The sequence below is a fragment of the Solanum dulcamara genome, chromosome 5 (genome assembly GCF_947179165.1).
Source record: "Solanum dulcamara chromosome 5, daSolDulc1.2, whole genome shotgun sequence".
Lineage (NCBI taxonomy): Eukaryota > Viridiplantae > Streptophyta > Magnoliopsida > Solanales > Solanaceae > Solanum > Solanum dulcamara.
This window is the reverse complement of record NC_077241.1, coordinates 6,594,930-6,622,585: the sequence shown is the minus strand read 5'-3', so window position 1 is coordinate 6,622,585 and position 27,656 is coordinate 6,594,930. Positions and strand designations below refer to the sequence as shown.

Sequence of the window (27,656 nt, the reverse complement as noted above, 5' to 3'; positions counted from 1 at the left end):
AAAAGACTTCTTTAATGGAATAGAGTTGTTGAAGATAAAAATAAGGATGATGATCAAGACAACTAACCGACTAAAATTAATGCAGTCACTTAGTCTAATTGTAATTCTTGTAGGAGTCTGTGTATTAAGACTTAAGAGTCCTTGTATGTTTATGTCAAAGCATTGTATTAGCTAAAATAGAACTCTTATGTTAGCTGAAGTCTGATTTAATATTCTTCTATATAAAGGAGCCATTGTAATAGAGATTTATCAATCAATACATAAAAACAGTTTCTCCTAAACTAGCTTAAGAATTCTTCAAGAGTCATTAAAGAAGTTAGGAGAAAGAACCAACAAGTAGGTGTCTTGATGAGGGTAGAGGCAGAGACTGTAACTTTAAATTGCTCAAGTAAAAATATTTATATAATTTACTTATTCCACACTTACCTTCCTACATAATTAATTACTCAAAGAAGATTCAAATGTCATCGTACAGAATCACAAATATTTCTTTTTCTTGCTTAGGAAAAGAAGATTCAAATGCCATATCACCTAATAATGAATATTTCATTTCTTGCTTAGAAGGATAATCTTATTAATTTAGCACAACCAAAATGTTACACAGTCCAACCATATTACATAGAAGAATATTTGTATTGAAATTAATCCCTGATCTCCTCTTTATTTTTGAGGTTGAAATATTTAAATAATTTTAAAATAATACATGACTTGACGGGATAATACATGCGCGCAATCACAAATTTTGCAAGCACTTATTAATTAGCATAGTAAGCACTATTAAAATATGATACCTTAAATTAATGAGATATTTTGTTCGCTCGTAATTTTTTCATTTCAGAGAGCAATTTTGCAAACCTACAAAGAATAAACTTTTTTAATTAGCAATAAAATAGATTTACGAGAAACTAAAAAAAAAAAAACCTAATACGTAGCTGATACAAGCAAAAGTCTGCGTCTTCCCAATGTTTATAAGCAAATCACTTTGATTTTGATAGTCAAATTTACCAAACTTAATTTTGTTAAGAAAATAATATTCGCTCTATTTTCATTTTGTGTGTCTTAATTTGACATGGTACGAGAATTCATAATATATAACAAATATTTTTGAATATAAATTCCCTATATATGATGATTTAGAAGTTGATGATAAGAGTAAAAAATTAAAATAAGTATATGAGCATTGTCATACTTTATGTGGGAGAGGCAGGTAGGGGTTAGCCTCTTCCACTCATCTTCTCCTTATTAGTAGCATACTCGTATTATTACTTAGTAGTCCCGCAATGTCTCTTATTCTCCAATGTGTATTACTATATGTTCCTTCATTTGCTCTATATCTTGGTATTTTACTATCACATTTTTTTTTTGCAATTCTACTTCAAAATATTTTTCTTCAGTCAATAGGGTGTATCAAAAACAATTTTTTTATCCACAAAAATAGATATAAGTAGAATCTGCGTATAATCTATCCATCCAGACCCTATTTGTAAAATTATATTGAGTATATATATATATATATATATTACCTCTTTAGAGCTTCCTCATTGGTTTCAGGATCCTCTTTTGGAAACTGGTTTCTTTAACAAGTTTTCACCAACTTGTACTAATAATTTCATATTAGCCTCTGTAGCATTATCCATTGCGGTAGTTGAGTCTGTTAGTGCATTTTCCTGGTATTACATATAAAGTACAATTAAATTATTTAAGATTTGATATATTTTATTTGGGTACAGAGTCTAATTAAAAAATAAAGAAACATTTTGAAATATTTTTTTTCTCTCAAAAAGCTCCTATCTTTTTGCTCTTTTTGTGACTCGAATCCACAAAACCTTAGAATGAAGATGGAGGACAATTTGAGCAATATCTCTCCTCTTGTCCCGACTTTTAAAATTTGTGATCTAAAATATGTGGTCATAGATTTGTTGTCTATAAATAATGTCCTTAAATCTAAAATGAAAAACTTAAAATTAAATTATTTCTAAATATATTGAAAGTATCATTTTTTTAAAAACAGACTAAAAAAAATTACTTAAAAAACAAATATATTGAATGTATCACTTTTTATTAGACAAACTAAAAAAAGAAACACTACATGAATTAGTGGCAGACAATTTCTATAGCTTATTAATCAATAAAATCTGTCGCTAATTTTATTCAACGACAAATTATCAAAACATTATGTTTGCTATAGTACGACCAATTTAGCGATGAAATTCAAATCTATTTTTAGTGAAAGTATATATGTCACATAAATTGAGATAAATGGAGTAATTATGAGTGACTTACTTGAATCCTGAGGTAAATTCTTTTCAGCATTAAGAGCTTGAAAGACAGTAGAGATGTAATAATCATTCATGTAAGAACTTGCTGCAGACATAAATTGAAGTAAAGGGCTTGAAAGTTTATTATGAATTAGCCACTCAATAGCACCCCATTTAGCTGCCTCTTGTGCCGTAAATGTCTTATAAAAATCTGCAGCATTGCCAGTGCCTAATGAGAGCAGCAAAATTTGTTTGTAGTTCATTGATTTAATTGAGGTGAATGCTCGATCCGCTTGCATCGCATTGTTGGTTGCCACGCTAAGTGCAACTAAGGCCTGTCGAATCATGTATTTACTGTCAGACCTCTTTATAACAATCATTTTTTATAATAATTTTTTTTTGAAGTTGGAATAGGGAAAAAGAAATTGGTGGTGGTGGTGGTGGTGGGGTAATTACAAGGTGGACAATCAAATCCTCACCAATAAAGTGAAAATTCAGATAACCAATCAACTGAACTACTAAGATTCTCCTCTATAGTAATATTTTACTATAGTAAATTCATGTTTTCCGTGAAACTAATCTTTCATTTAGTGTTATATTATATGTTCTTTGCAATAACATAGTCTATTCGATAACGCTAACTTTCTGCCTATGACACAGCCCATGAGGGAGCTGGGGTGGTCCATCGGAGTTATGATCGAACATGTCGCTTGTTTGGTGAATTTAGTTAAGAAATAAAGTTGCGCCTTTGCCACCAGCTATACCTTCTAGTATGATAATAAGCGTTTGATCCTAACATAGTCGTATATATCTAAACTTTGCGATAAGGATTAAATATATCCTTACGCTTCTTTTGTTTTAATCAAATAAATATGCAATCATTTTTGTTCATCGAAAAAGATATATCTAAGTCATTTGTGTTAACAACACAGAAATATAAAAACTCACATTTTTAATGAGGAAATATTTATTCTAAATCGTAAAAATCGAGGGGTGTAAATTAATGTACCGGATTGGCTGCAGCAACACCATCATCAATGAGATTGAACTCAACTTGATTTCCTTTATCATCATTATTGACAAAGTAATGTGGAGGAAAATAAGTTGGAGCTGCTGCTGCACCATAGCATATGTCAGACATCTTTACATCCAACTCAGGAAAATTTTCTAACTGTGTATTTGTTTCAAAAGAAAGGGAAGGCAAGTTATCATAGGAGAGAAAATTTCAGAAACATCAGTAGTTTGAGGCCTAATTATTATCAAATATACTAATAATTTGGATAGTTAATTATCAAATATAGTACATGAGAGTTTCTAAAATTTGTTATATATCATGAGTGATACGACAATTCGATGCACCTATAGGTGCGAAGCAAATTGTTGTATCAGTGATACAAAGCGACTTGTTGTATTATTCTACATAACAAATTTCAGAAATTGTTGTTATCAATCATGATTCGTATGAATTTCAGACACTAATATTATATCACTGATACAAAACAAATTTTAGAAACTTTTTCTATGTTTGTAAAGATAGTGTATATACAAGTTTGTTTGATTAGATAATTATCCCTAAAATTAGCCAATTAAAATATAATTCATTCAATCCGTTCAATTTAGATTGATCATTTATCTGTCCATTTATTATCTCAATCTATTAAAAATTGGACTGATATGTAGTTCAAATTGACTCATAAAATTTTTTATCAAAATATTTTTGAAAAAATATTTTAGTCCATTTCTATTCAACTCATTTAAATTCTGATAACTTTTAGATGAGTCAATAAACTAATATAAAGTATGGAAGACTTACCTTGGACTTGGTGAATATTATTGGCTGATTTTTCTTGATGTCAAAGGTTGGAATGACAACATCTGTTAAAGCTTGATGCAAACGAGTCTCTCCCAATTTATCTTGCAGAACTTGATGAAGATATTTTCCATCATATTTGGGAGCAAAAATTGGAGGCAAAGCACTACAATTGAAATCAAATCTATTTTATTAGTACTCTGGAAAATATAAATACATATAAATTATCTTTTTTTCGTGAATTTCATATTTTAACTATTTATTAATTCATTTATCTATATGCATTATCATCACCTTTGCATTAAAACACAACTCGATATTGACTTGGCCTACACACGTCCTATTATCGAGTGGGAATAATATTCAAGCAACTCAGCATTGAAGTGTGTTCTAATACAAATAAAGTGATAGTTTAGACAGTTAATTAAGATATGAAACTCACAATAATAATAATTTAAATGTGTTTTTGACTAAAGTTAGAATAGAATTATCAAATAGTAGTATATAAAAACTATATGTACCGAGGTGGGAAAATCTTTGGGCCATGCTCAAAGTAAAGAGATACAATATCTTTGGCAGCAGAAAATGGGCGATTCTTCTTATTTGGAGCAGTTATCATAGTCGCCAATAGGCCACCTGTACTTGTTCCTCCGTCCACGTCGAAGTAATCTGCAACTCTGGTATCTTTATCATTCAATTTCTAATAAAAAAATAACGTAATTTGTATAAATTTCATAGTGTTAAGCTCTAAAATTTATGAATTTCGAATATATTATTGAACTTTTGGGTGCATCAATAAACATCCGGATATATAGGGGAGGCTAGGGATGTAGCAGAGATGAGATAAAGATGTATCAGAGAGGGTATATGACATCCGAATACATAAGGGAGGGATGTATCAGAGATAGGAGGAATGTATCCGAGAGGGGGATATGAATGTATCGGCGAGAGGGGAGTGATGTATCCGAGAGGAAATTTTTAATTTTTTTTAAATAGTAGGAAATTTTAAAAATTATGATAAAGTAATATGTGTATTTAGATAGTTTTTCATCGTTTTCATTGAGTTAAATAACTTTTTCTTGGGTCCAATTCCTTAATTAAGCTTTAAGTTCTTGTATTTCACAAATTGTTTTCTGTAATTTTTATAATTCGTTTCATATATAGGTTGGGTTGCTGGATACGCGAGATCCAATCCTTACAATAAGTTGGACCAAGATCTAATGGAAAGAGGGCCGTCCTTAGAAACAATAGGTTGGGAAAAAAATATAAATAAATGCAGATTATAGGTAATTTCATATAGAAAGATTTCTTTTTATGAATTGTTTATTTTAAACAAAGTCATATCTTATTCAATAAAATCTTTTTTCAGAATTAGAAAGACGGGATTAAAAGAACTAGGAAAGAACAATTGTTCTCTCTTCTTGTAAGTTGTATGTTGGGGTGAGGAAGCACCACAACTAAAGTTTGATATGACAATAAATATGAAAATAAATTGGACACGAGAATTTTACTTGGAAACCCCTCTAACAGATAGAGGGAAAAAATCACGGGGTAGAAGGATCTCACTATTTTAATATGGAGTACACAACTCTCAAATACAAGGAGAAAACAACAATTAACACTTCTCTCTTGTAAAAGGAACAACCACTAAAGAGGACACTCAAGACTGCAATATTTATCTTGGTGTATAACTTTCTTTGTATTCTTACTCTCTCTTTATGGGATTTTTGGATGATCTAAATGAGGGCAGAGTGCCCTCTATTTATAAGAGCCAAAAACGCGTAAAAAGAATGAAAAACGCGTAAGGAAAGTGTAAGAAAAAACTGGCAATTGAAAATGAGTAAAGGGAGGCTACTTTCGGCTGCCCCTTTTTAATTACTTTCGGCTGCCCCCTTTTTTTGACTTCTTGCATTCCCCCTTTTTTGACTTCTTGCATTCTCCCACTTGAAGATTTAATTGAGAATCAATTAAGTCTTCACACCATCCTTTCTACCCAATTACTGCAATGTTACGTTTCTGCTAGACTAATAGAAGATCGACACCATATGAACTTGTTACTGTTGATCGGCTTCGTAAACATATCTGCCAGGTTGTCATTAGTGTGAATTTTCTGAATATCCACACTGCCTTCTTCCACCTTCTCACGAATAAAGTGATACTGAACTCGTATGTGCTTTGTCCTTGAATGAAATGCCGGATTCTTTGCAAGATGCAAAGTGCTCTGACTGTCACAAAACAGAGCAATCTTCTCTTGTCTGTGCCCGGGTTCCTCCAGTAACATCTGCATCCATATTGCCTCTTTACTAGCTTGTGTAGCTGCTACATATTCTGCTTCCGTCGTAGATGTAGCCACGATAGATTGCAGTTTTGAAACCCAGCTTACAACTCCTCCAGCAAGAGTAAACACATAACCTGTGGTGGATTTGCTTTTATCAAGATCACCTGCATAATCTGAATCAACATAACCTTTAACAATAAAGTCTGATCCTCTATAACACATTGTAACATCTGAGGTACCCTTGATATATCTCAGGATCCTCTTAATAGTATTCCAATGCTCTCTACCAGGATTAGCCATGTATCGACTAACCACTCCCACTGCTTGTGCAATGTCCGGTCTTGTACATACCATGGCGAACATTAAACTTCCCACTGCTGATGCATACGGTACTCGAGACATCTCTATCCTCTCTGCTTCATTTCTAGGACTCATACTTGAGGATAACTTGAAATTAATAGGAAGTGGGGTAGAAATTGACTTACAGTCTTGCATCTTGAAGCGTCTCAAGATTTTCTTCAAGTAGTTCTTTTGAGAAAGCCAAATCTTCCTATTATTTCTGTCTCGGTGAATTTGCATCTCTAGAATCTTGTTTGCTGGTCCCAAGTCCTTCATTTCAAACTCCCTAGCCAACTGTGCCTTTAAATTTCTGAGACGATTTTTGTTAGGGCCTGCTACCAATATGTCGTCAACATACAACAACAAAATAACAAAATCTTCATCACTAAATCTCTTGTAATAAACACAAGTATCCGAACTATGTCTGTTGTATCCAAGGCTTATAATGAAGGAATCAAATCTCTTATACCAACATCTCGGCGCCTGTTTGAGACCGTATAGAGATTTGTTCAACCTGCAAACCAAGTTCTCTTTTCCCTGTTCTTTAAAACTTTCTGGTTGGAGCATATAAATTTCTTCTTCAAGCTCTCCATGAAGAAATGCAGTTTTGACATCTAACTGCTCCAAGTCCAAGTCAAATATAACACACATCGCCAGGACCATTCGAATTGTTGTGAGTCGAACCACCGGAGAAAATATCTCATTGAAGTCTATACCTTCTTTCTGAGCGCATCCTTTCACCACCAATCTTGCACGATACTTCTCCACTTAATCATTACCATTGCGTTTGATCTTGTAGACCCATTTGTTTCCAATGGCCTTCCTTCCTTGTGGTAATTGAATAAGATCCCATGTTTTATTTTTATGAAGAGCTTCAATTTCTTCAACTTCAACTGTAGTAGTCTCTGATTTTTCTTTTGATGTGCTACCTTCTTTTGCTTGTATCTTATTTTCAACAAATACAACATCCCTGCTGATTACCACCTTGTGGGCTGTGGGATCCCACAAGCGATACCCCTTGACTCCATCAGTATACCCTAAGAAAATGCATTCCCTAGATTTTGGATCCAACTTTGATTTTTCTTGGGTGTTGTACATAACATAAGCAGGACTTCCGAATATATGTAAGCGAGAATAATCAGCTGGTTTTCCTGTCCACATCTCCATTGGCATTTTCAGATCAATTGCGGTTGATGGTGACCGATTGATTACATAACAGGCGGTTTTGACTACTTCTGCCCAGAATGGTTTTTCCAACCCTGCAGTTGCCAACATAGCTCTTGTCCATTCCAACAAAGTTCTGTTCATCCGCTCTGCTACTCTATTTTGTTGTGGAGTATATGCCACCGTGAACTGCCGTTTAATACCTTCTTGTTTACAGAAGTTATTAAATTCATCACCAGTGTATTCTCCTCCATTATCTGTCCTCAAATACTTGATCTTTTTCTCAGATTCAAGTTCCACCCGCGCTTTGAATTCTTTGAAAACTGAAAAAATATCTGTCTTTCTCTTAATTGGATAAACCCAACTTTTCCTGGAGTAATTGTCGATGAATGACACGAAATATTTTGCTCCTCCTAGGGACTCCATCGGTGCTTGCCAAACATCAGAGTGGACCAGATCTAAAATTTCCTTGCTTTTAGCAGAGGACCTGCTAAACTTCAGTCTATTTTGCTTGCTGGTAACACAATGCTCACAAAAGGGTAGTGAAACCTTTTTGAGCCCCGGAAAAAGCTTTTGCTCAGCAAGAATCTTCAAACCTCGTTCCGACATATGGCCAAGTTTATGATGCCATATCATCGTTGATTCTTCAAATGAACTTGCTGACGCGGTTGATGCTTCTCCTTCTTGGTGTGTTTCACCTTTAAGCACATATAGGTTTGCAGCAAGTTTTTTCGCTTTCATCACTACAAGCGCTCCTTTGGATATTCTCATGACTCCACCATGAGTCTTGTATGAACATCCATTATCATCTAGTTGTTCTAAAGACAATAGATTCTTCTTCAAGTCTTTTACATGTCGTACCTCCTGGATGGTGCGTACCGTGTCATCATACATTTTTATTTTGATGGACCCAATACCAATAACATCCAAAGCATGATCATTTCTGAATATTTTTGCTAACAATCGTGACAAATTGTACCGTCACCGAAATTTACTATTCACGTGAATAGTACTATTCACCGAATTTTACTATTCATGAAAATTTACTATTCACGAATAGTACTTTCGCATAAAACAGACAGAATAATCTAGGGCTCTGATACCACTGTTGGGGTGAGAAAGCACCACAACTAAAGTTTGATATGACAATAAATATGAAAATAAATTGGACACGAGAATTTTACGTGGAAACCCCTCTAACAGATAGAGGGAAAAAATCACGGGGTAGAAGGATCTCACTATTTTAATATGGAGTACACAACTCTCAAATACAAGGAGAAAACAACAATTAACACTTCTCTCTTGTAAAAGGAACAACCACTAAAGAGGACACTCAAGACTGCAATATTTATCTTGGTGTATAATTTTCTTTGTATTCTTACTCTCTCTTTATGGGATTTTTGGATGATCTAAATGAGGGCAGAGTGCCCTCTATTTATAAGAGCCAAAAACGCGTAAAAAGAATGAAAAACGCGTAAGGAAAGTGTAAGAAAAAACTGGCAATTGAAAATGAGTAAAGGGAGGCTACTTTCGGCTGCCCCTTTTTAATTACTTTCGGCTGTCCCCTTTTTTTGACTTCTTGCATTCCCCCTTTTTTGACTTCTTGCATTGTATGCGTACGTTAAAAAAAATAAAATCAATCTTGTTATTAGTTTTGATATGTCACAATCTTGTTATTTCGATCCCAACAAAATAGTGATGCATCTCCTACGTAATAAATAAATAAATATACATTTTCAATTACATATATCTGGAGTTGCATTTCAAGAAAAGCAAGAATAGTAGCCGGAATGATTCCTCTTATGTCTTGTTAGAGTATCTTTTTTGGAGTACAAAAGGATCAACTAAACTAATAACTCTCAAGTGTTAAGCTTTTCTAACAAGCAAGGGTTTGTATAACCACATAAACAATGTAATTAAGGTGTTATTAATCACGGTAATCTAATTACTTTATTCTACGAAATTTTATTTTGACCCTCACACAATCAATAAAAGTTGTGTGAGGCACTCTTACATTTGGTCAATTCTAAGGCTATAATTACTTTCCGTCTGTGGATTAATTTTCTCTATTTTTTACTCTTTTTTTCCTTTTCACAAGGCGTTTGGCTAAGAAGTTGTTTGGATTCACTTATTTTAAATGTTTTTAAGTTAAAATAATTTTAAAGTATTTTTGTAGTGTTTGGATCAAATAAAAAAGTACTATTAAACACCCGTTTTTAAACCAAAAAGACAAAAATAAATCACAAATCATAAGTTAGAATTCTTAACTATTCCCTCCGTTCCTATTTACTTGTCAAATATTTTCTAATTTGATTTCTCTTTTTACTTGTCAATTTTGACAAATTAAGAAATGACTATTTTTTTCTTCCTATTATACCCTCAATTTTTTAATATTGAGTTAATATCTTTGAAAAATGTAGTGAGTAAATATGTTTAAAACTCTATCAACAACTCATTATATCAATTATTATTTTCTTAATATGTGTGTCAAATCAAAAGTAAAAAGGAACGGATGGAGTATAACTTTTGACTTTTAAGTCAAAAAAATAAAAATAAATCAAAAGTCATAACTAGAATTCCTAACTTATGACTTTTGACCTATAAGCCAAAACCCATAATCTCATCCAAACAAATTCTAAGTTTATAAGAGTGTAACCAAGCTTTTGGGAGAAAATACATACTTTTGCATAGTAATGGAAGCTGTTTTCAGAAGCTAAAAAAGTATTAAAAGTTTTTCCCTTGAAATATTTTTTGAAAAACACTTTTAAAAAAAATACACTTAAAAATACTTTTAAATTGTTTGATGAAATATTAATAAGTACTTTTATATTTATTGGCCAAAAACAAAATATTTCTTACCAACAATACTTTTTTGAAAAACATATTTGAAAAAAAAAAAGACTTTTCAAAATAAGCTGATTTTAGAAGTTTGACCAAATATATTAAGGATGTTTAACTAAGCTTATAAACTAGTCAAACTGACTTATAAACACCTTTTTAGCTTATTTACGCATTTAATAAACTCCAAAGTATTTATATGTCATGTGCTTATAAGTCGTGATCAGTCCTAAGTTTATTAATTACAACTTTCTTCTGCCTCCTCGATGGAGCATGTAGGTACATTAGAGCTCACTTATACCAAAATTGAGGGATAAAAATTAATTTAAATCGCAAATTGAACCAAATCGTTAAAATAAATTAATTTTTATTTGGTTTAGTTTGATTTGATTTGATTTTATAATTTTAAAAATTGATAATATATTTGGTTTGGTTATAATTTTGCTCAAAAAATCAAAAAAATAACCAAATCAAACCAACAAATTATATATATACATATTTTTATAATCATATATACATAATATATTATTTTTTAAGACTAATTTTAAGTATCATATATATGTTTTCATTAAAATTTATTTAAGAAAACAAAAAAGGCTAAAACAAAAAGTTAGCAAAAGTGCCATTTTTTTTTATAATTATATATACTTATTGGGTTAACTATTGTTTGATAAAATAAGAAGACAAATATGAAGACAATGGTGTTAGTTGCTCAAGATGAATTGTGTTTTGTGAGACTAAATGAAACAATGAAGTTTAAACATAATTGGAGTTTTGGTATAAAAATTATAAGATTCAAAATGGCACGAAGATAATTCATTTCTTTTTGAATGAATTGTTTTCTTATTTTTCCTTTTGAAACGAATTGTTTTTTTTACTTTGATGTATGGTTGATATATAACTGAACAATCAAATCAAATTGAATCAAAATCGATGACAATCAAACTGATTAAATTAATTTAATTATAATTTAAATAATTTAATAAATAATTAAATTAATTTGATTTTGATCAATAACCGATATTCCGTGAACACCGCTACCTATGAGTTCTGTAGCTCCAGGGATAACCTCCTCGTATAAGGAGCCTCCAATTGTCAAACCTCCAAGAGTATATAAGTCCTATAAAAAATAGACACCACGCCTCACAAAATGCTTGTAATATATCTGAATTCCATCGTATGTAAAAAGCACGACATAAACAATATTATAGGTGTACCTAGTGGCGGAGCCAGGATTTCTAATAAAGGGGTTCAAAATCTGAAGAAATAGACACACAAACAAGCCGAAGGGGGTTCAATTCGACATCTACTATTTATACATAAAAAATTATTTTAACCATATATAAATAGTATAATTTCTTGCCGAAATGAATTCGGATGAACCCTCTGGCCACAATATGACTCCGTCCCCGTGTGTATCATATTTAAGACTTCTTGACTTCTACGGAGTGAATCCTTGACCCACTCCCAATATCTTGGAATGTGAAAACAAGTTGGTTAAAACTTGTAAAAGAGACTAGTTTCCAAAAAGATCCTCAAACAATTGAAGAAACTCTAAAGATGTAAAACATACACACGCATATATATTTTTTTTATTTATTTTTATTTATTCACTATTTAACTTTTTTTTAGTTGTTCATTTTAACATATCAAGAGAAAGATCGACAATGTATTTTCTGTTGTACCCTTAAGATTAACTACTAATTCTCTAAATAACTCCCCAAGATTTTTTTAAATGTTAATAGTTATGGATATTATGGTAAAATATGCACTTTATTTTTTAAAGAATGTAAAATTCATTATTAGCAAGTCAAAATCATCAACAAATGGAATATATATTTAGAGTTTGATTTTGAATTTATCTAGTCTTCCAGGCAATCGAGTGTCCGTTCGAATCTATGGATGAAAGGAGGCCAGAAGCCTAACTGTTTTCTTACTACTCTTACTCTATTTACTCCTATTACTATCTCCACCTTAGTAAACCACCAACCTGATGAATTTGCATATAAGTTCACATTAATATAAAGAAATTAACAAGTATTGAATAAAATTTCTTTAAAAAAATAAATCAAAATGCTAGTCGTTAGTCTTCCATTCTTCATCCTCACTTGTTTCATTTTCATCATTCTCCTATTCTTCCTTGTTGCTAGTTTCATATTCATTATATGATTCTTCCCCCCTCCCCAACCACTTGATTCATTTTCCTCAGCTTATTCTTTCTCAACATTTGCAATGGCAGTTATGTTATCATTGTCAACTTTTTCTAATGTGTTCATGATATGGAGCATAATACATCTTCTTAACATTTTGTGCAATGATCATATTGTCTCGCGTGTTTAACTTCAATTACATTATGTTGTTGATTTACCTTGATATTTTTATATGATGGATAAAATTACTTACATTAAAATAGTACTATTTTTTTCTCGATCATCTAAGATATCTAAGTTTCAGAATCTCTTGTATCATACCATAATAATAAATATTTTCCCCATGATCGTCAACATCACCTATTATGTAAGCTCCACTATTACTTATTTTCTTATACTTGATAATTTTTTATGTTTGAAACTTGAAATCATTCACACAGTGCCATATTCTAACATAAGGTGCCAAAGTAATTTATTACTTAAAGTATTTTTTATTTGTTAATCAACAAAACTTGCTAATTCAACAACAGCTTATGGAAGATGTAAAGAAACTTATTTAGTTTATCAGTGTACCCCAAAAATAATGTACACTACAAGTTCTTTTTAGGTTTTTTTGTTGTCTCTATTCATTTGTCTCTTTTAATGGATTATAGCTTGATTGATACTCCCTTCGAACATTTTTATTTGTTTAGTAGTGATTTGACACATCCCTCGTGAAGCAATAAATAGAATGACAATTTTATTATATTTCTCATTGAATATAATAAATTTAATGTATTGGACAATGAGTATAGTTAATAGTAAAGATAAATTAGGAATTAAATGATAAATCATCTCTTAATATTTTAAATTAAACAAGTAAAAATGAATATATATATTTTTAATATAGTTGAAAAATAAAAGTGGACTAAGAGAATAATATTTATATTGAGTTACTCTTTAAATTCCTGATTTTGAATGGTAACAAACTCCAATTCTCCTAAAAAATAACTATGTATTTTTTTACTTTTTGCTTAGAAAAGAAGATTTCAAATGCCATAGCACAGAATCACGATAATTTTATTTATATATTCAACACAACCAAAAGGTTACATAGTCCAAGCATACATTACATAGAGAGACATTTCTATTGAAATTTATCCCTCGATCTCCTCCTTTATTTTTGAGGTTGAAATACTTAAATACTTCTAAGATAACACAAGATTTGGCAGGCTAATACATGTGTGCAATCGCAAATTTTACCAAAGCTGTTAAAATTGACAAGATTCTAGATAGTCTTAGCTGTATTTGAGATCTCTCCCCTTTCTTTGTTAATATAAAGGCAGTTGTTCTCTGGTGGACGTAGGATCATTCTAATCCAAACCACATTAAATATTATTGTTCTTCCTTATTTTTTATATTTTCACATTTTCGCTAACAATTGGTATCAGAACCAAGATTCTGTCTGATTATGCTCTGTGGTTGCAGCACAGTCTGAACTTCCACATCATAAAAGAATTACTTTGATTTTTTGTATTTCCAAATACTTTGTAGTAGAAGAGGAAGACCAAGTAAATATGAGTTGACATCTATGAGAAAAGTGGAGGAATTGTAGTAATGGGCAATAATGCAACTTGTAAAATAGTTGGCATTAGTTCAATTCGGGTTCGCTGCCATGATGAAATCATGAGGACTATTAGAGAAGTCCGTCATATTCCTAATCTGAAGAATTTGATATTCCTGGTTAATCTAGATAATCAAGGCTACAAGTACATGAGCGAGGGAGGTACAATGAAGGTGGCTACAAGTTGGATGATGGCCTCTACACACTAGAATGAAGCACTATTGTTAGCTATGTTAATGCATCTATAGTGCAACAGTTATCTGATGATGATAAGACAAGATTATGGCACATGAGATTGGGCCATATGATTGCACGAGGATTGGAGATATTAAGCAAATGCAACCTTTTGAACAGTGAGAAGATCATCACACTTGAATTTTGTGAGCATTACGTCCTAGAGAAGCAAAGGAAGGTCAATTTCAGCATTGGCAAGCACAAGACAAGAGAAGTGCTAGACTACATCCATTTAAATTTATGGAGTCCCTCTCAACTTTCATCGAAGGAAGAAAAGAGGTATCTTCTCACATTCATTGATGATTTTTCATAAAAGGTTTGGGTGCGTTTCTTGAAGGCAAAAAGTGATGCTTTTGAAGCATTTAAAGAATGGAAGATTTTGGTTGAGAATAAAATGGAGAGAAAAATCAAGTATCTTCGCACAAATAATGGCTTGGAGTTTTGCAGTGAAGAGTTCAATAATTTCTAGAAGGTTCATAGGATCACAAGACATAAGACGGTCAGGCACACACCATAGCAGAATGGAGTTGCCGAGAGAATGAATAGAACTCTTCTTGAGAAGGCTCGTTGTATGCTCTTACAAGCAAAAATATCCAAAGTATTTTGGTACTGCTTCTCATATTGTCAATCGATCTCCAGCATCAGCGATTGACTTTAAGACTCCGAATAAGGTATGGTCAGGTGAACCCTCTAATTATTTATACCTGCGCATATTTGGGTGTCCGTCTTATTATCATGTTAATGAAGCAAAACTTGTACCAAGGGCTAAAAAGGCTATATTCGTAGGGTATGTAGATGAAGTAAAAGGGTACAAATTTTAATGTTTATCTTTACTCAAATTTATAGTTAGTAGAGATGTTACCTTTGATGAATCCTCTATACTTAGATCCTCGTAAAGTTTCTGTGGAGTTATTAAGAAACAAGAACAACGAATGGGTGGAGCATACCAAGGAAAAGGATCAAGAGACTCAAGTTGATGAGTCAAAAAATGCAGATCTTGAAGAACATGCTGTCAATGAACCATACACAATTGTGAAGGGAATGGACAAAAGGCAGATACAAAAATCGGAACATCTTATAGAGCAAGCAAATCTGATTGCATACACATTCGTAGCTGTAGAAGAAGAGATTAAAGACCTCGATCCCTCTTCGTATGTTGAAGCAACTTCTTGCAAAGATGCTGCACAATGGCGATTATCCATGATGGAAGAGATGGAGTCTATTCACAAAAATGAGACATGGATCTTAATTGAAAGTCCAAAGGAGAAGAAGATAGTTGGATGCAAATGGATCTATAGAAAGAAGGTATTCCAGAAATAGAAGATGCTAGGTTCAAGGCGTGATTGCTGCAAAGGGTTTCAGTCAGAATGAGGGAATTGACTATAATGAGATTTTCTCTCCAATCGTGAAATATAGCTCAATTCACGTGCTACTAGCATTGGTTGCACAATTTGATTTGGAGCTTCAACAGCTTGATGTCAATACTGCTTTCTTACACGGTGATCTAGAAGAGACAATCTATATGAAACAGCCTGAAGGTTTCCTAGCTGAGTGAAAAGAAGATCATGTATGCCAACTGAAAAATTCTTTTCATGGTTTGGAGTAATTCCATAGACAGTGGTTTCAAAGGTTTAATGCATTCATGACTACACATGGATTCTCGAGGAGTGCATTTGATAGCTGTGTGTATCACAAGAAAATGTGTAGTAACTCTATGATTTATTTACTATTGCATGTTGATGATATGCTTATTGCTGCTAACAACATCATAGAGATATATATTTTGAAGAAACTGTTGAGCAAGAAATTTGACATGAAGGATTTGGGAGCTGGAAAGAAAATTCTTGGAATGGAGATTTCAAGAGAAGATGGTGTTGTACATTTTTTTTAGAAGAGGTACATCGAAAAGGTTCTTGAGAGATTCAGTATGCAGATGAGCAAGCCTGTAAGTATACCGTTAGCTACTCATTTTAAGCTTTCAGAGTTACAAATGCCTCAGTTTGGGGATGAGGTGCAACATATGTCAAAAGTTCCTTATGCTTAGCGCAATTGGTAACATTATATATGCTATGGTGTGCACACATCTAGATATTGCTCAATCTGTAAGTGTGGTAAGTAGGTACATGGCCAATCAAGGAAAAAGGCATTGGGAAGCTGTCAAGTGGATATTGAGATATCTCAAAGAGCTTCTGATGTTGGCCTAACCTTTCAGAAAAGTGAAGGTATTTTAGTTCTCGTTTATGTGGATTCTGACTATGCAGGGGATCTTCATAGAAGAAGGTTCACAACTGGATACATCTTTACTCTCATTGGCAGTGCCATTAGTTGAAAATCGACTTTACAATCGATTGTCACTTTGTCAACAACAGAGGCAGAATATATGGAAGCAACAGAGGCAGTGAAAGAAGCTATCTGGTTGAAAGGTTTGGTGGCAAAATTGAGTTTGGTTCAGCTGGAATCAACTCTAAGATGTGATAGTCAAAGTGCTATTTATTTGATTAAAAATCAAAGGTTTCATGAGCGCACCAAACATATTGATGTCAGATTTCATTTCATTCAAGATTTCGTTGAAGAGGGAGCCATCAAGGTCGAGAAGGTTATACAAATGATAATGCTGCAGACATGCTGACCAAGATAGTCCTGCTTGCCAAGTTTGCACACTACAAGGAATTGGCGGGAGTATGCATCAACTGATGCAAACTCTGGGAGAAAAACTGCTAGGAGGAGCTAGTGTGTTCAACAAATGTTTGATTCTTCTTGTTTCTTACAACGGAATTGCCCAGTAAGCTTAAAAGTTTTGGCCGGAGTTGTTCATACACATGCTCAGAATATAAACCATGGTGGAGATTGAAAGAGTTGAGGTTGAAGACACAATCAAAAGTTGCTGAAAGAAAGTTGAAAATAGAGAATCTTGTCAAGGTGGAGATTTGTTAAAATTGACAAGATTCTAGATAGTCTTAATGTAGCAACTTGGTAGGTGAAAGTTTGGTAAACTAGGTAGGTGAAAGTATGGTAAACTTTGACATCTTGACAAAATGTGATGTCATGGATAACATCAAGAGAAAGAATTTATTTCTATAAATAGGTAACTCTTGTTTATTTGAAACACACCTCAAAAATATTTCTCTTGTCTTCTCATATTCTAAGGCATTTGCAAAATAAATAAGAAGAGTAGAGAATTGATAGAGAAATTCTCTTAGTTGTATTTGAGATCTTTTCCATTTCTTTGTTAATATAAGAGAATGGAACAAAAATAAAATGTTATAAATATATAGAGAGAGAGACGGGAGAAGAAATCTTGGGTACAACGACATCATGCCAAAAATTCTAATTATGTGATGTACTTTATTTGCGTATAAAGTTTCAAGGAAAATATTAGTAGTACATTTTTGTGTATTGGTCAAATTAAAATAATAATTTGACAACTGAGCATATTAAAAGATAACACGTAGAGGATAATTACTTTCAAGATGCAAAGTTACGTTTGGGTTAATATTTCAAGATCACCTTATTAGGCCTTGGACACATCTGTAGTGTAATTATATAATATAATTGGTCGATAGATCATTTCTGACCGATCAAAATAAGTTTCAACCAATAACTAATTAATCCAACAAATCCTAGATTCACTTCAATAGTTACACGTCCACTTACACCACGACTTTGACATATAAATTATAATTAAATAATCATGACGTGTTACTAAAAATTTAAGTGTGACACATAGAATAATTACTAAGTGAGATGGTCTTACTTGAATCCTGAGGTAATTCTTTTCAGCATTAACAGCCTGAAAAACAGTGGCAATATAATAATCATATATGTAAGAACTTGTTATAGATAGCATTTGAGATGAAGGTCTGGAATTATTATGAAATAGCCAGTCAAAAGCACCCTAATTAGCTGTCTTCTCTGCTGTGTATGTTTTATCAATATCTGAAGTAGCGCCAGTGCCTATTGAGAGAAACAAAATCTATTTGTAGTTCATTGACTTAATAGAAGCAAATGTTGGATCCTCTTCCATCGCACGTCTCGCTGCGACTCTAAGGGCTAATAACGCTTGTTAATTATATAGTCAGATTTCTCTGTAATAACAATGATCACAACAAATATAGAGACGTTTGATTTTATATATATATATATATATATATATATATATATATATATATATATATATATATATATGCACAGACTAACAAAATAATCATCAATTAAATCGTATAGTCATATTTTTTTTGGTGCAAAAAGAAAGTATGTATGTGTGTGTATATATATAGATATATATATATTGTATGAATCATCACACAAAGAGCGAGTTATTATTTCATACCCCAATTACAATATATGTTTCCTTTTTGTACTATGAACACTATTATCAGCTTTGAAGTGTGTTTTAATAGATGTGTGCGTGATAATAGTTTGGATAAAAAATTGAAACACAAACGATGATTATCTATAAGAGGAAAATGAATATACCGGATCACCAACAGCAGCAACACCACCATCAACAAGATTGAATTCAAGTTGATTTCCATTGCCATCATCATTCACAAAGTAATGTGGAGGAAAATATATTTGAGTGGCCGCCGTGCGGTAGCATATGTCAGACATCTTTGCATCCAATTCAGGATACTTTGCTAACTGCATTTATTATTAGTCAATGACCTTGATGGCTTTCAAGTATGAAAATTTGTATGATATGAACTACGCCTCAATTCAGGCTATTTTAAGCTATGACTTTGAGCTTAGTCTCATATATGATTAAGATATATGGACAATTTTTATATTTATGAGCATTAACTTTATACGGTTCATCTAAGTATGCTATTTTATGAATATGATTATGCAAGCTATTGAATTAGACTCATCCTTACAATGCTTTTAAATGAAGGTTTAATTGATACTTATGCATGGACTACCATTATTTTTCTTTCGGTTCTTTTATTATGTCTTACGATTTTAGAAATTCTATTTCATTGTTCCTACATATGCTATTTAATATGATTATCTCAGTGGTCCCTTAAATACCCAGTACATTCCACGTACCGACACATACTTTTCTCTGTGCTGCATACTATTATGATGTAAATTCTAGTACCCCTTCTCAGACTCATGGCTAGTAAAGTTGCAGTATTTTCAATCAGCTGTTGGTGAGTCTTCCTCATTTGAGGACTCTATGGATTTAGTAGTTAGATTTCTTTTGTGTAGTCGTATTTAAAGGTAGCTGGGGGTCATGCCCCGGCAGACTTATATGTTCATTCTAAGTAGTAGAGGCTTTATTCAAATATTAATAATGTTGTCTCATGGATCTATTGATGTCCTGTTTTAAGACTTATGCAGTTACGTTTTATCAGCTTCCGCTTAGTTCCTTTATGATTATGCTTTGATATGTTGTGCCAAGAATTAGCTTGGGATCACTTGTGGATCTAGACACCGTGTCTCGATCGAAGTGTAGACTCGAATTGTGACAATCACTTACATTGAAATAGTTCCTCGATCATCTAGGATATCTAAGTTTCAGAATCTCTTGTATCATACCATAATAATCATCATTTTCGTCATGACCGTGGACATCACCTTTAATGTAAGATCCACTATTACTAATATTCTTATACTTAAAATTTATTTATTTTTTGAAACTTGAAATCATTCACATAGTGGCATCTAACACCAGGTTCCAAAGTAATTTTATTACTTAAGTATATTTTAAATTCCTAGTCTTGAATGGTACAAACTCCAATGAAGTTGCTCCTCGTTTCTTATTGCCTCCATTAATTCTCCTAGAAAATAATTACATATTTTTTTCTTTTTGCATAGAAAAGAAGATTTCAAATGCCATAGCACAGAATAACGATTATTTATTTAGATATTTAACACAACCATAAGGTTACATAGTCCAAGCATACATTACATAGAGAGATGTTTCTATTGAAATTTATCCCTCGATCTCCTCCTTTATTTTTGAGGTTGAAATACTTAGATACTTCTAAGATAACACAAGACATGACGGGCAAATACATGTGCGCAATCACAAACTTTGCAAGTGCTAATTAAAATTTGAGACCTTGAATTAATAAGACGCTTTTTTTGCTCGAAGTTTCTTCCTTTCAGAGAGTAATTTTGGAAGCCTGCAAAGAATAATCTATTATAATTAGCAATAAAATAGATTTATAAGAAGTTAAAAAACCTACTATGCACAATGCTGACTGACGAGATATAGTAATATAAAATAGAAAAAAATTATTCCAACCACCGACTGAACCGAAAGCGTCATATACAACGTATACAAGGTAAAGTCTGCATCTTCCAAATTTTTGACAGTCAGATTTATCAAACTTAATTTCGTTAAGAAAAATAATGCTCCCTTCATTTCATTTTATGTTTTTATTTGACCGAGTTTATAACATTTCAGAATATAAAGAGTATTTTTAAATTTTATCGTCTTAAATTAATTGTGCATACATATGATTACATACCAAGAGTACCCGTTGAATCTATAAAATATACACTATTTAAGGTTAATATCTAACTACGTACTAATACTAAAAAGATTTTATTAAATGGAACAAAAAATAATACTATAAATATTTTACCTCTTTAGGGCTTCCTCATTGGTTTCAGAATTTTCTTTGGAAACTTTTTTCTTTAACAAATTTTCACCAACTTGAACCAATAATTTCATATTTTCCACTGAAGCATCATCCAGTGATGTAGTTGAGCCTGTTAATGCATTTTCCTGGTATTACATATAATTAGTAACAATTAGTTGTTTAAGGTTAATTTATGTGCTTCAGTGATTATTTCACTAGAAACAATAGGGCAAGTAATTAAGAGAATGGAACAGAAACAAAATGTTTTAATTATATAAAAAAAATAAAAAATTCTTGGGTACAACTGACATCATGCCAAAAAATCTAATTATGTAATGTACTTTATTTGCGTAAAAAGTTTCAAGAAAAAATATTAGTAGTACATCTTTTTCAAAATAACTAAAAAAAAAAGTGTATTGGTCAAATTAAAAAATCAATTTTGCAACTGAGTGTATCAAGAGATAACACGTAGAGGTCAAACAAAGTCTATTTAGATCCAACTCAGCATGGACAACTCCTTAGTCCTTTCAAAATGCAATGTCATATTTGGTTTAAGATTCCAAGATCACCTTATTAGGCCCTGGACGCAATAGTGATATAAAATAATATGATCGATCGGTAGATCATTTGTGACTGATCAAGATAAGTGTCATCCAATAACTAATTTTCGAAAAATCCTGGATTCACTCCAATAGTTACACGTCCATGTACACCATGGCTTTGACGCACAAATTATAATTAAATGATCATGATGAAGGACTTGAGAATATACAAGTGTGACACATAAAATATATACTAGTAGTAAATACTAATTTAAGTTGTTGAGTGAATTAAAGGTCTTACTTCAATCCTGAGGTAATTCTTTTCAGCATTACCAGCCTTAAAAACAGTGGCAATATAATAATCATCCATGTAAGAACATGCTGCAGAATGCATTTGAGATAAAGGTGTGGAATTATTATGAAATAGCCACTCAATAGCACCCCAATCAGCTGTCTCATTTGCTGTATATGTTTTATCAAACTCTGAATTAGTGCCAGTGCCTAATGAGAGCAACAAAACCTTTTTGCAGTTCATTGACTTAATAGAAGCAAATGCTGGATCCCCTTTCATCGCACGTCTCGTTGCAACGCTAAGGGCTAATATCGCCTGTCAATCATATAATCAGACCTTTCTGTAACAATAATTATCAGAACAAATATAGAGACGTTTGATTATATATATATTGCACTACCAAAATAATTATCAATTAAAACGTATAGTCATATTTTTTTGTGGTGCAAAAAGGAATATATATATATATATATATATATATATATATACATATATTGTATGAATCATCACACAAAGAGTGAGTTATTATTTCATACCCCAATCATGATATGTTTCCTTTTTGTACTATGAACACTATTATAAACTGTTTTATTTTTCTACCTGAGTTATATTAAAATATATATAGTAGAGTAGATGGTGATGATTTAGATAGCTAGGAAAAGAGAACAACAAATGATAGTTACCTTAATCAACTTTCATGTGTGTTTAATATATATGTGTGTGTGATGATAGTTCAAATAGAAAAATGAAACATCAGGATAATTATTTGTAAGAGGGAATGAATGTACCGGATCACCAACAGCAGCGACAGCACCATCAACAAGATTGAATTCAAGTTGATTTCCTTTACCATCATCATTCACAAAATAATGCGGAGGAAGCAATATTGGAGCAGCCGCCGTGCTGTAGCATATGTCAGACATCTTTGCATCCAATTCAGGATACTTTGCTAACTGCATTTATTATTAGTCAATCACTTAATATGACATACAAAGGTATAATACATAAACGTGTTATTTAATATGCCTTTAGATAATATTAATGTCCTTTTAACTTTGAATCATGTGAATAAGTAGATTTTTAAACTTATATAAAGTTGAACAAGTAGACATATGTGTCCTACATAGCATAATACACTTACGACGTGAATTTTTAGTTATACGTTCTTTTTACAAGAAATCTTCTTTATTACATAGAATCAATATAAAAATGTTTAATGTTTTTTTTTAAACTCAATTTATAAATAATCATAAGAGATCATTTCCTCGACTTACCTCTGACTTAGTGAAAACTACTGGCTTATTGCTCTTGATATCAAAGGCTGTGATGACGACATCTGTCAAAGTCTGATTCAATCGAGTTTCTCCTAACACATCTTCAAGAATTTTATGAAAATCTATTCCATCATATTTTGGGTGAAGAATTGGAGGTGGTGAACTGCATATATGTTAACCATAGTATAAAATACAAATCTTTATAGTATAAAATTTAAACTTAAAAATAATATTATAAATATACCGCGGAAAAATCTTAGGGCCATATTTGAAATAAAAAGATACAATATCCTTAGCAGCTGAAATGGGTCGATTATCTTCATTTGGACTACTTATCATAGCAGTCAATAAGCCACCTGTACTTGTTCCTGCAATTAAGTTAAAATAATCTGCAAGTCTTGCATCTTTATTATCGTCCAATTCCTGATAGGATCGCGAAACAATACAATTCAAATATAAAAAAAAAATTATAATAATATCACACATACATAGGTACATATGTAAAAAATATATTTACGATACCTGAAGCTGGCCTTTAAGAAAATCAAGAATAGTAGCCGGAATGATTCCCTTAATGCCACCTCCATCAATGCTAAGGATGGTTACCACTTCTTCCAACTCAGAGGATGCTGATCCAGTAGTTGTTAATATCATAAAAATTAAAATTAAGAAAGATCTAGTAGTTGCCATTGCAGATAATTAGATTTTTTTTCTACTATAAAATCAGCAAATGATAAAAAAACTAATAGCTTTTCTTGGTGCCTTGGAACATCTAACAAGCATATGGTATATATAGTCATGCAAACACGGTGAGAAATTTTATTGTATGAAAAAAAAGGTGAACAACTGTCCAAAAGAAAAACCGCGGATCGATTTAATTTCCTCAAAAAAGAACTTAAATAAATATTTTTTAAATATTAAAATCAAATTAATTAATTAGTTGATTTTTCATTGCTTGGATTTTTGTTGATTTTATTGGTTTTTTATTAATTTGATTTTTGTTGTTTTTATTTATTTATATAATATATGAAATATATTTCCAACTACATATTAGATTGACTATGTTCAAGTATAAAGCTATCAAGTCAATTATTCTTTAAGAAATAAAAATAGAAAATATATATGTAAGGCTTGAGCAATTTCTCTCCTTTTAAGCTAGCTTTTGAGGTACGAGTTAAGTCTAAAATCTAATTTTACATGGTATCAGAGCAGACCTAAGGCCTAATTAAAAATCACAATTTTTCTATCATGGAAAATATTTTGTGGCTATTAGCACTGATATTTTGATTGACTCGGTGTGAAAAGAAAAAAATAATAATTGTTTAATATGAAAAAATTAGGAAGTTAAACACTGTTTCAATGAGAATCGATTTTTCACGATGCATTTAAATTCTCAGTGAGTTGATTCGATGAAAAATAAGTGAGAAAATTAGATTCTTTAACATAATATTTTCACTAGATTAAGGTAGGAAAATACATTTCTTTTAATATATATTAAGCAAGATGTAATTACAAGATCATGTTAGATTGTTCTTGTAGAGTGTGTAACACTTAATCCTAGCTAGAAAATTTTTGTTTCACTTTCGTACGTGATATTATCTTATTTGTGTTATATGCCCTTATGTGACATAGAAATAAAGTATGCGCTTATTTTATCTTTATTAGATTTTACTATATGAAATTATATTGAATATACTATTATTTTGTTATATAACTTAACAACCGTCCAATAATAGAGAGGAGGATCTTTATTACTCATTGATTAGCTAGGAGTCCAATACTCCAATTTTATAAGGGAGTAGTGGAATTAAAAATGAAAGTTTATATTAAGGAAAACCTTTTTTGTGTGTACTTCTCGTATTCTCTATCTTTTATTCTTTCCATGTTTATTTATAACCTATGCTGTTGAAATAGTATTATATGAGTTCATATAACTTAACAATCGTCCGATAATATGTGATTTGATTTTGGTTTTGTTCAAAAAAATTAAATAAATATCCGAACCGATAAACTATATACATAATTTTTTATAATTATATATACATAATATATTATTTTTTATGAAATGTCACGACCCTAACCCGTAGTGAGTGGCATCCATACTAACCCTCCGATGGGAGAACCAATACTATACCCTACTAATTAAAGCATACTATCAACCAAAAAGTCATTTGAATATGTTGAAACAATTTAAATAATTAGTTTAAAAGTTGAGTTCCTATAAACTCAGATAGTTATCAAAACATACAGAATTTATCTCCCTAGAACTTGAAAGTCATTGTACAAAGAAAGAGCAAATGCAGTATCAACATACAATGATAGTGTACTAGTAGGATCACGCGGTCATTTCCAGTAAATAAAATATGAACAAGTAATTATAATATAGTAAAGCAACAATACATATAATCATATCACAGTTATGCCAACTCTTAAATCATTATACAAGTAAACATACTCAATCACAATTCAACAGTCAACAATGGTGCTCTCATAGAACCTATACCCAAACTGTTAGTGTACCGGCATGGTACCCGTTCCAATAGTCAGTGCACCAGCGTGGTACCCATTCCAAATATACTGGCATGGTACCCGATTCAATTTTACCAGCGTGGTACCCAATCCTGCATGAATCCACACATCACAATCACAACCATAATGAATAGGCACACACACACTTGTACAATCAAGTAATACATTTATTGCATTAAATTTGATCACAAGATGTCATTTCAATTCAACTTATTTTTTAGTCATATATCATGCACGCAATTCTAGTGAAGTAGTTAATAGACACATATAACACAAACGAAAAACCACAACCATCATCTACCTCAAAAAAATCCTTGAAAACTCTAATGAAATGAAGTTTTCCCTTTTTTCAATGTTTTAGCTTGTTGTTGGTCTAAAACAAACAAAGAATACATATATTCAATGAACAATGGCCTACATTATCCAGATTATATCAAAATCCTAGTCCTTGGCCAATTTCATGATCACCTCCCCCAAGTTTTTTCAACCATTAATTTTAGGCCAAAACCTCCCCCTAAGAGAATTCTCATATATTCTAAGCTCTAAGAATCGAATTACAAGTTAGATAAATGATAACTTATATTTACCGAAGAAATTGGTGGAAAATGAAAAAAATAGCCCTAGGTCGCCAATAACTTCCCAAGAACAAAGTTGCGGAAATAAAAATAATTTTGGGACTTTTCTAACTTAAAACCCACGACTGGCCTGTTATAGCGATCCTAAAATGCTATGGAGGCCCCCCTCCATGGAAGGACTCAACTACTATGGCAGCTTGCATAGAGATAGAAACTCGAAATTTTTATATCAAGCTCCTCGTAACACAACCTCAAATCTTGACGTTCTAAACTAACCCTTTCATTCCAAATTCAATTTTGGGAGTTGTACTTACCCAGATTCAATTCTGTAAGGCCCTATGAATTTGTTAAAATCTTAATGCTAGCTCAATCAATCAAAACAAAGAAATCCACCCCAATCCATTACCGAATTGTCCTAGATCTTAGCTGACTCAGATTCGTCCAAATTTGGCCTAGTCTCAAAATTTCTATTTTACTAATTAAAAGTTTTCTAACCCAAATTTCTCCCCCATTGGCTTATCCATAATGATAGAAATGCATCATTACAATAGATAGAAATTTATCCATCACTCATCCTTGAGCGATCAAATAGGAAAAACTGGTCTAAGGAAAGACTATAGCAGTAACTGAATCATCAAACAAGTGAGAGTATTTGTCTTGCATGTCCTTCTAGGTTTTCCAGGCATCTTCCTCAATCGGACGATCCTTCCATTGTACTTTCACTGACTTAACTTCTTTAGTCCTCAACATATGGACACCACAATTAAGAATTGAAATCGGTTCTTCTTCATACTAGAGATCTTTTTCTAGCACATATAATCTACATCTCCATGGAACCTCTTCAACATTGATATATGAAATACGAGATAAGCTTTAGACAAAATCATCGTATGTGTTCGCCTGATCAATAACTTATTCCAAAACCTATTGATAGAGTCTCATAGTTCGCGGTATTTTACTCATCCAGATGTGACCATGATGTATCGAGACTTAAATTGGCTTTATTGGGGCTTGGTCCTGATACATCTTGGTTATATCTGGATGAATACAATACCGCGAACCATGAGACTCTGTTAATAGCCTTTGGATTAAGTTACCGATCCGGCGAACATAAATCCTTCCCTTAAAACTCAGCACACCATCAGCATTTAGAGGAGCATCTTAAGCCTTGCATACACCA

The 27,656-nt window shown here is 32.0% G+C and overlaps 1 protein-coding gene and 1 pseudogene across 1 annotated transcript; both read right to left on the bottom strand.

The window, feature by feature from the left end:
* Positions 1 to 797: 797 nt before the first annotated feature.
* LOC129890279 (patatin-07-like) lies at positions 798 to 10,863 on the bottom strand (annotated as a pseudogene).
* Positions 10,864 to 20,650: 9,787 nt separating this feature from the next.
* Positions 20,651 to 24,134, bottom strand: LOC129888929 (patatin-07-like). The gene is made up of 7 exons (XM_055963995.1): positions 23,895 to 24,134; positions 23,617 to 23,795; positions 23,373 to 23,535; positions 22,887 to 23,051; positions 22,108 to 22,413; positions 21,268 to 21,410; positions 20,651 to 20,802 (listed from the first exon to the last, which is right to left on the bottom strand). Exons 1-7 carry the CDS (start codon positions 24,060 to 24,062, stop codon positions 20,745 to 20,747), a joined length of 1,182 nt encoding a protein of 393 aa, XP_055819970.1. The 5' UTR covers positions 24,063 to 24,134; the 3' UTR covers positions 20,651 to 20,744.
* Between the last annotated feature and the right edge of the window lie 3,522 nt (positions 24,135 to 27,656).